The sequence below is a fragment of the Netta rufina genome (genome assembly GCF_964035555.1).
Source record: "Netta rufina genome assembly, chromosome: 3".
Classification (NCBI taxonomy): domain Eukaryota; kingdom Metazoa; phylum Chordata; class Aves; order Anseriformes; family Anatidae; genus Netta; species Netta rufina.
Window position 1 is genome coordinate 30,634,674 of NC_140125.1, and position 10,360 is coordinate 30,645,033.

At 42.5% G+C, this 10,360-nt stretch overlaps 1 protein-coding gene across 1 annotated transcript in view; it reads left to right on the plus strand.

The window, feature by feature from the left end:
- The window catches only part of DRC8 (dynein regulatory complex subunit 8), a gene marked incomplete at both ends in the record, with an annotated part of 31,048 nt that extends 26,745 nt beyond the window's left edge, over positions 1-4,303 (plus strand). The window contains 4 exons of the mRNA XM_084283507.1: positions 980-1,062; positions 2,920-2,962; positions 3,066-3,132; positions 4,173-4,303. Coding sequence (XP_084139633.1) covers positions 980-1,062; positions 2,920-2,962; positions 3,066-3,132; positions 4,173-4,303 — 324 coding nt within the window. The remainder of the gene's footprint in view (positions 1-979; positions 1,063-2,919; positions 2,963-3,065; positions 3,133-4,172) is intronic.
- Positions 4,304-10,360: the final 6,057 nt, after the last annotated feature.

Here is a 10,360-nt window from a genome sequence, read left to right on the forward strand (position 1 = left end):
GTAAAACTTTAAATTTTCAGGAAAGAGATGCACTTGAACTATGGGGAGCAGTTTTTACCATGTTGTTATTCTCCTATGGAGTATAGGAATGCCATGAGAATGCTGCCAGAAGTCCATGATGTTTTGGGACTAATCTGTTAATTTATTTGGGAGGCAAAGGGAAGCTTTTCTTCATGTAGTATTTTATGGGCTGCCTTATGACTGCTTCAGACTGCCCTGAGTCAGTCTGTCTGCCTCTCTGGTCCTTCCCTTGGCGACTCTCTCTGGCTATGAAACATGTGGAGGCAACAAATTCCATCCTTGAGGTGTACTAAACTGGGGCTATGTCCAAATTAGCACATTAAATGTGCCCAGAAACGTCCTTGGGTACTGAAGCCAGCTGGCACAGAGCAGCCCTTGTCTGTGCTGGCGGATGTTCCACGCAGAGCGGCTGCACCAAACTGCCCGCTGGGGAGAAGGGCCCACGGTCCCAGTGCCTAAACTGGGCCCAGGAGCTAACTGCTGGGGAGAGGGTTTGGTGGCACGGGCCGAAATCATGCTGGGGGACGTGCTGACAATTGGCTGTGATGGACAGTCACATTGCACGGCTTGGGGATGTTCCAGGTCACACTAGGCTTCACTTGTATGAACGCAGTCCAAATGTGTAAACCTCTACGGAGTTTCTGTGGAAGATAAGATCGGTTAGTAGGCATCCGGTTCTTTTGCATGAATGGTTTCTAAGCACAAGAGGGCAATATTGAGTTGCTGAAAGTTTATGTAAGAGCAGGCCTGTTTTGCCTGGGATATTATTTCTTCCTCTAATTTCTTTCTATTTGATCACAAGCATTTCACCCAGATGTTATGTTGATATTAAAAACCTGACATAAATACTCAAAGTCCAAATCTGTAATTTTAATGCAGGACTTACCCCAATTTTCTGGTTTTCCTATTAGTTTGCTAATGAGTCATATAGCCTACCATGCTTAAATTTTATTTTTAGGTGGAAGAAGAAGAAGAACCAACTGAATACATTCATCTGGAAAAATTTCTTCCAGTGATGACAAAAGTACTTCTCGACAGAAGGTAATGGAAAGTAGATTTTCTGTGTCTGTAGTTTATTTCGAACTGACAGGGTTGATTCTCAGTGAATATATCTACAGCAATTTTATGTAGCTGGAAGGAGTACAGACTTTTTTTTTTTTATAATTTAAACTCAGTCTACATTAGTGCGATAGTGAGATTTTAGTTCAAAATGACTTAGTTTACATAAAATTATGTTGTACCTTTGGTACAAATAATACCAACTTATAATCATGAATTGTGATATTGGGTAGTTTCTGTATTTCGTATGTGAATCAGAATTAACTTGCTATTTAACGTGCTTTGTGCAACTCTGAAAATATTTTATATGCAAATTAAGGTCATAACCGTTACTTTCTCTGAATGTACAGGTTGGGGTTGCTGAGAAGCACGGTCTGTTACAGTGCATTTTTAATAAGTTGTATAAATCAGCTACATGTTCATGTCTCAATGAGACTGTCGGATACAGTTGAATATACATAACCAGCACTGATGACTAAAGACTGATGATCTAAAATATTGGTTGATCTAAAAGTCTGGAACAAGAATGCTGTTCGTTATTCAAAGTTACAAAGAAATCGTTCCGTGTACACAGGAACTTGTGCTGTTTTGATATGTTTGCACTAAAAGTAATATTACCTCTAGAAAATGTACATTTCTTTTTCAAGATAGTAACCCAGGGTTTGGGGAGACTCAGTCTGGCCCAATACTGGGAAGCTGTTCTGCCCACAGAGCTCCTTTGGTGTTCTATGCATGAAATAGATATGGGGTTTCCTAAAACCGTCTGGCAGCATCCAGTGGCAGTGGGCACCCATGGGGCTATATCTAAGAGTCTTTGTGCCTATGCCTGGACAGGCAACCAGGAACATTGGGTCCCAGTGTGGTAGTGCAGGCACGTTGCCTTCCCAGGCTTCTGCACCTTTGCTTTCTCTGGCCTTCACGGCACGTTTCTGGCTCCATGCTGGTGTTTGCCCCTTCACAAAGTGATGCCTTGCTGCTCCGGGCTCTCTCCTCCTCCTCCATCCCCCTTCCACAAAAACACACACACACAAAAACACACTTTTCCCAGGCTAGTGCAGACTTGTCAAGACCCACGTTTATCTTTTGGGGCTGTGTCTATAGTTCACTTATCCAAGGGCACATGAGATGTGGATCAAAAAGAACAAGGTCTCTGCTTAGCACATTTGATTTTTAGATAATAAGAATGAGGCGGGTCTGGGCGAAACAGCCAAGCATTTAGAACCTCCCTGGCTTTAATATCTCTTCAGTATTTTTGGGATATGGTGAGAGACTGCTAGGATGTGGAAGGTCTCCACTGCTGTAGAGGGTTTCCTTTCCAGCTGTGAAATCAGGCACACATATACATGCACACACGCACGCAGTGCTGCTTTCCCTTTGAAATTGTTAGTGACAGGCCTTTTTTTTATAGCTACCAGCCTCCTTTGCTCATCATCAGCTCATTAGACTGTCAAAGTCCCACTAGGTGATCTGTTGCCTAGCTACCTGCCTACCTGGACAAAACTTTGTTTTCTTGGTTTGGCAATTCTCAGTTCAGTGCATGTGCTACGTGGAGTGATTCAGCTATTATTGATTCCTACTAACCCTCTCAGCCAGCCTGGACATGCACAAGCCATTCATTTGGCTGCTTAGCACAAGGAGAATGAAAGAGGAATAATATGGAAGACACAAGGGGTAAAGGTATGCACAGTTCCAAAAAGTCAAGCTGGAATTAAATGTGTGACAGACAAACTGTAGAAAGTAGGTTTTCCCTTTCTTCTAGTACTCACATTTTGTTATTTCAGAATAGTACAGCAGCCTTGCAAACAACAACTCTTAACTTTTCTGACTTAATGGTTTCAGCTACCGGCCTATTCCAGAAGATGTTCTTCTACATGCGTTTGAGGTGTGTAACTAAATACTCAAGTACCTAATTGCTGCAAAGAAGTTGCCGATTCTTGATTCACTGTGCCTAAAACCACAACAGTTTTATTCTTTTTCTTTTAAAGGCTTTAGATGAGAATAAATGTGGATATCTTACTAAAGACGAGCTGGTAAAACATATGACTGAAGAAGGTAACGTGACTTTTGTAATATCAGTATTTAAGTAAATAAACATTACATGTGTATATGGCACCTTGAGGTCCTGATTCTGCATGCCAAAACTTGCAGGAGTAGATACAGTCTTCAAATAATCCTGCTGCCTCGGTGAGTGGCTGCAGACTAGAACATTTCACTAGTGAATAATGCAGGGAAAGGACACTTATCTGCCTTTTTGCAGATATTATAAAATAAAACTTTTTATTGAGTCATAATCCAGTCCTGTGTGAATATTTTATAATTCTGTGCATGTCTTTGTGCTTTGTAAGGATGTGACTCCTTTTCTGTCCCCCTGTAAAACTTTAGTTTAGATTTCAAAATGTTTCAGGGAGTTGCAGTGCTCATTCATTCCTACATTATCTTGATCTTAATTCTAGTGCCCTACGCAAACAAAGAGATTCAAAGACCAGATTTAAGTTGTATATCATGTAATCCTCAATATCCCTTGAAGAGCCTGCTTTTCTTGCATGGCTGAGTCATGCTTGCCTGCCTCAAGTACAAAATGACAAACATGCTTTGTGCAAGACTTTCCAAGACCTATTCTCAGATGGGGACCTTGTTCTCAAAGAGGGATGCAGTAGGCCATCAACAGCTTTGAAGCTCCTAAAAGAGCAGAAAGCCCTTGCTTTCTGCTCTTTTAGGAGCTTCAAAGCTGTGGTGTAAATACGAGCGAAAGGAGAGCCAAAAGTGAGAAATAATAGTACTAAAGTAGACATTAGAAGAATTAAATCTGACAAAAAGCCTTGCTTTGAAATCTCTGTGGCCGTGACAAACAGGCTGTTTTGGAGCCTGTGAACTAAATGGAGATCAGAAGATCCAGGCGCTCTGCCTCCTTTCCCTGAAACCAGCTGGCTTGGCATGCAGGGCTTTTACATGTGCAAAAGTAAAGGAACTGGATCCTTTTATCCTCTTCATGAGGACAGAAAGGAGAGCCTTGCAAGGGAAAAGCAGGGTAAGTTGCCAGCCCTGAAAAGAATATTTATCAAGACAAAGGGTTAATGTCTCTTCTCTTTCAGGTGAACCCTTTACTGAGGAAGAAATGGAGGAGATGCTCTCCAGTGCTCTAGATCCAGAAACAAATACTGTTCACTACAGAGATTACATTTCAATGATGATAATAGATGAACCTGAAGATCTTCCCCAGTAAAGTTTGAGATGCCGTTTGGTAACAGCAATGTAGCTTGGCAGTTGGTTGAAATTTGAAGTATAGCAAATCTCAGCTTGTGACCTTGTGCTTGTAATTAAAATAAAATCTGTGGAGCTGTATTTCCTTGGTTCTGTATACGTACTGAAATATATTCACACCTCGAAAAAGAGCTCTTGACAGAAATATTGTGTAAGGTCTGGAAAAGAAATCATGGAATTTGGTTTGAAAAATTACAGGAAAAATAATGTTAATGGAGTCAAGAAATGTCCTTACAATTGCTTCTGAAAAAAATAATGGAAAAGTGAGACCTGGGAAAGTGGGTAACAAGTAGGTAAGTGAGTACTTTAGGATGACTGAAATTATGAAATCAAGATAAAACTTTTATATTTAAATGTAGGCCTTGTATGTGTTTAACTAATGAGGCACTGGGTAGATTACTGCTTTTGAAATAATACCACAGATCAAATAAACTTTCTATAGTTTCCAAATTTTGCCAAATATTTGTGTTTTGTTTACTATAGGCAATTAGACCAGTTAGTTCCATTTTATGTCACTCATCCATTGGCACGTAGTGTTTTGCTTCCATTTTAAACATGCAGATAACACCCAGACCAATGTTGGAGTCAAATTTACAAACAAAATAATCCTTAGAACATTTATGTTCAATAAACAGTTCCCCTTTCATAACCAGTTTGAAAGTCGGGAGCTTAAATTGTTAAAAATTTAGGAACATAGGACTGGAATTTGATTTTCATGAATGTATGAAGCAGTATCTTTTGAAAGATGTTAGTGTAGTATACTTGTCTCCAGTACCCTTGATAAAAGACTGCTGCAGACCTCAGTGCTCTTAATCATTTTCTTGACTGTTTGTGTACTTTAAGGGCACAGCAGTCCTCATGTGACGCCTTTTGCTCTACCCAGTTGTTTCACTTGAGCTGGAAACTCAGAGGAGCTGTTCTCAGACACAAGAGAGCTGCTGTGCTTCACAAAGAAGAGGTGAGCACAATCTAAATGTTGTGATGGAAACAGTTTGAAGGAAACCTTTTTTAAAATTCTCTTTTTGTCTCTATCCCAAGTTGTCTTTCACTGACATTTTCTTAAGCAGTAGGGCAGCAAAGAGTTAATGCAAATAAACATTTACCTGCTTCTTAAATGGGTTTCCATGTGGGAACTACTGTGGCACTTGTCCTAAGACTCAGCAATGCACTGTTGTTAACACATTTACTGTGTATTTAATTTCTTTGTCAGTAAGAATGAAAACCAAAGGTAAGCATTAGGGCTATAATGTGTGAAGATGCAGATTTTTGAAGATTAAAGCAAGAGCAACAAAGACCCATTAAGAAAATATATTTTTTATGAGTCTTCTTTAGTTTCTCTTTGGAAGCCATAATTATTTTCCCTAGGTGAATCCTTCTGTTTGATATACAATGTGTTGTACTGGATCTCAAACGCAGCTGGTGTGCATACAAGTTTCATTCATATTCTGCAGTCTGGGAGCCCCTGTCAGCCTCATCTTGGATGTCAGCAGGAAGATGCTCATTGCAGGAAATAATTTCGTAGCTCACAGTGCTCCAGAGAGCACAATTTGTGTCTGGTGGGGGCCACCTCAGCTACTGCTGCATCAAATCAGGATGCCCATGTACAACACAGTTACATTTCATAGTACAGATAGGATCTTAACATATGTCCTTTGATGATACATGTAATTTTTATCCTGCAGTCCTCACATGAAAGGGAATTTGTGCAAGTGAAAAGTGGTATTGTGTCTGAATTTATCACACAGCAACTGCTCCAGCCCCAGTTTTTTATACGTCTCTCGGGGAAAGATAACGTGCAAATACAACAGATAAACGCATGTTGCAGTCTCGACTTTGGGCACAAGCAACCACATTTAGCTGCTTAGAGGGTTTCCAAGCTGCGGGTGAAGGAAAGGGCAAAAAAACAATCTCAGAATCTGTAAGATCCTAAAATCAGAGTGCTCCCTGCTGGCTAGGATCACATGGAAGTGATCTGACCAGCCTGTGAAGGAGCTGCCCTGTGGGCTCCCCAGGAAGCAGCCAGGCAGTGCTGTACTTGACTCTTGCATTGCACTTGTCTCCCTTCCATGAGTTGCCAGCCCCTGCTGTGCCCAGGGTTGTTGAGGAGGCTTAGTGAACCGTTTTGCTATCGCCAAATAAACTTCTCGTCTTTAAATTTGAAGGGACAAAGGCATTACTTCGTTCTTGTCCTTGAGATGGACAAATTGAACTTCGACTATGCTGCTGAGCGGTCTGGAGCTGTCTCTTGCTGCATGCCTCTCCCTGCTGGCTGTTTTGCCTCTTCCCTCAAGATCAGGAACCAAGATACAGGAGCGGATTGCACCGGGAAGCCTCTGGGGAGAAACCGGCCCAGCACTTGGACTGGATCCACACAAGGAGGCAGAGCCAAGGCTTTGAAGAAGCTGGAGAAGTCAGAGGCTTTTTGACCTAGTTGAAGGAGGGAGAGGGAAGGGAACTCATTATGCAGACATAAAAAAAAAAAAAAAAAGAAAAAAAAAAAAAGAAAAGAAATCAAAGAAGCAAACACTGGAAGCCATCTACAAATCCAACTGAATCAGCAGGCTGTTTACATCATGGCATTGGAGGCTGGACAAGACTTTACTTGTTTAAAACACGAAGTAGGTTCAGCTGTGTCAGGCCACATCTGGTATATAGGGAGGCCTTCTCCTTGGTCTTGCTGATAATATGGAGAAGCTCCTTCAGCTGCTGAACCTGCATGTGGGAGCCTAGCTGCTCATGTTGTAGGCAATGTATTGCTTCTTGTGTTTCCCTCATCACATTCAGAGCTGCTTTTCCAAAACACTTTTCTGCCTGCTAGTGGCAGTCCCATATATATTCATGTTTTTTTTTATTGGCTTCAACATTTTCCATTGCAATGCATACCAGGATGGTATTTGCAGTTCCTGGGGACTCTCCACTGACTGTGGTCAGAAACAGAAGGTGCAGGACTTCCTCCACCAAAATGCTGAAGGGTCAGCATCAGACTTGGGACTTGAGGAAAGGAGCTGGGCTGTTCCCCTGTGCTTCCTTCACACATCTTTTCGCAGAGGTAAGAGCCGACAAAATGTTCCCCAGGTTACTGCTATGTTAAGAAACTTCCTTGAACTTTACTAGTGCAGGTCTTCTTGTTGCCTTGCAGCTCCCTGAAAATTTTATCTCATGACAGGCATGCCTAAACTGTGCCATGTGTGTCTGGCACTGCATAAGAAGGGCAAGGACTGTCAGGGGCAGGCACCACATTCAAAGAAGATTGAAGGTCTCTGAAAGGGGCCAGGCAGGACTGGTTAGGGGCTGGGAGGTGCAGCAACAGGTTTTCATGGAAGACGAGGAGTGTTTTCTAAGACTGTAGAAAGGACAAACAACAGGTTATTTTGGAGATATCCACTGATTCCAGAGTTAAAAGATCTGCGAGCCTGCACAGCCAGCTCCTGGAGCCAGTGGCTCTGCCTCCCATCCAAAGCTTCTCACAACTTTGTCACAAAATGTCTTTTTTCCCCACTGCCCAAGGGGCTGACATTATCCATCATCCCAGGGGGAAGCACTGCGTTCCTGCTTTCTCCCTCAGCCTGATCATTGCAGCAGCTGCCTCTGAAAGGCAGAAAGTGTGACAAAGACAGGCATTATTAATGTGGGTAACTTATGGAGAAGTCCTATCTCCCAGCAATTTCACTGATTCACTTATGGGCAGGGCTGCCATACAGAGAGACCTAGACAGGCTGGAGGAATGGGCTGACAGGGGCCTTATAAAAATCAGAAAGGGCAAATGCTGCTCTCAATAGCTGGAGAAGGAAAAGCTTTGCAGGTGCCAAACAGCAGCCCCCAGTCCCTACAGGGAGGGTATGAAGAGGGCAGAGCCAGGACCTTTGGTGGTGTATGGTGGGAGGACAGGGGACAAACGGGATACAAGGAAAAGTGCCTTCACCCTGAGGACAGCCAGGCAGTGAAGCAGACTACACAGGGAATTCATGGGATCTTTGTCCATGGATGGTTTCAGGACCTAAATAAATAAAACCCAGAGCACCCTGATCTGATTGCAGTCACGCTGCTTTGAAAAGGGGTTAGACTGGAGACCTCCTGAGGTCCCTTCCAACCTGGGTCATAGCATGATCCTATAATCTGTGGAGCCTGTCAGATTCTTCAGGCTAAATATGAGCATAAGGAGAAGGTGTGAGAACATGGTCTCTGCTGGCTGGAGACATGGGTTGATCTGGGAGATATTCAACTGGTGTTGCATGACCTTCCAACATTCTCTGGATTTAGCTGACGCAGTATTTGCATCTTTTGCTGGGATGGTCTTCTAGCAATAACGGGTAAGTCTTCAAAACCATTGTTTCTCAAAGGACACACAGCCTTGTGCTGACAGTCTTCCCAAAAAGATAAATCTTTCCTTCAGTGAAGGCTTCTCCTGTCACTTTATATTTATCCTGGGGAGATCCACTTCCAGGTAACACGCCCATTGGAAGTTCTTCTTTATAAGTTCATTGTCATTTACATCTTTTTAAACATCTGAAGATGAAGGAAAGAAGGGATCAATAGCTCAAGGACTACAAGATGTGATGACATCTAGTGAATGGAGTACACATCTTGGAGAACTCTATAATTTCTCTTTCCTAGCCTACCACTAAGGAAAACTTTACGGCTTGTCCCTCACAAGATAGACTACAGGAAGATCACTACAACTTCTCCCTCACAAAAATGCCCAGCTAACGCCTCCTATAATTTCTGTTCCTACACAACAAAATGTTGATGCCACCACCAGGACAGTTTCCATTAATCACAGTGTTCTAAGACCAGGGAGCCTCCCCATCTGTTGCCTGCTCCTCCATCCTATGCAGTAGGAATTTATTTTGCCTACGTCTTCAACTGAAATTCACTGCTGGCTCATTCAATCTACTTGTATCACAGCTCCGTGAAGAAGAGCAAAGGAGCCTGAAGACTGTTCAGGACCTTTCTCAGAACAGAAAAGAACTTGTGATGTTTTTCCTTCTTTCTCTTGTTTTGGTCTATCTTTTCTCTTGGCTCTCCTTTACCTTATTTCATTAATCCATTTGTGTGACAACCTGTGAGGGTTGAAAAAGCAAGACTTTAGCTCTGACCCCACACTGTTGATGCCCTACTGCTTGTTCTGACAGCAATTACTTAAAACAGTATCAGCTGCCCACATCAGGTGTCATTTATCACTGGGTCTAGACTTGCTGCCACTGAAATCAGCACTGGCAAAACTTGTCACTAGTAAGGGGAAGGACCTGGGGCTTTGGTTTAAGGGGAAGGGTGGCTGGGGTCCTGCAAAGTCTGTAACTGGAATGGAAAGCTATGATTTTTTAAGTCCTGTAATATCCTGTTATCACTGTGCGAGAGGGGGAAGCATAGTCCTGACAGTAGGGCAGCAGGTTGGCAGACAGCTTTCATTCTAAGACTTTAGAGTGGCATCAGGTAAGTCGTGTAATCTCTCTCCAGCTGAACTTTCCATCTGTAAAGTCAGAATAATTGCAAGGAGTAGGAGACGGGGAATCTATCTTACCTACCTGGACTGTCAACGTTTTGTATCACTAACTCTGATGGTTGCACAGTGTCTGGTACTGTGATATTCTGATGAAAATCAGCATCTACAAACCTCCCTCTCATATCACAAAGTTCTCAGCCTTCAGGTCTTTTGTTTCAGACTGTGCACTCAGGTCACAACTTTGAAACAGGTCAATCTACAGCAAGTATGTTTGTTTTCATTGAACTCCACTGTTTCATAGTGCCTCACACCATGATAGGTTTGACTGTAAAAGAAACTATTGAAACATTTGGCCTTGCTGTTGGAGGGGTTTTTAGGACACGTCAGTACAAGGCACGGGGACCGGGCTGGTTTAAAAGCTAAAGTTGTAGGCTGAAACAAAGCAGATTCTCCTGCTTAACCCATTTTGAATCCCTGGGGCTACTGTTTGGCTTAATATAGTTCTGAAAGCCAAGAAAATGTTATTCATTATGCTCAAAAGATTGATCACAGCATTTATATCCCGAGGCCCGAATC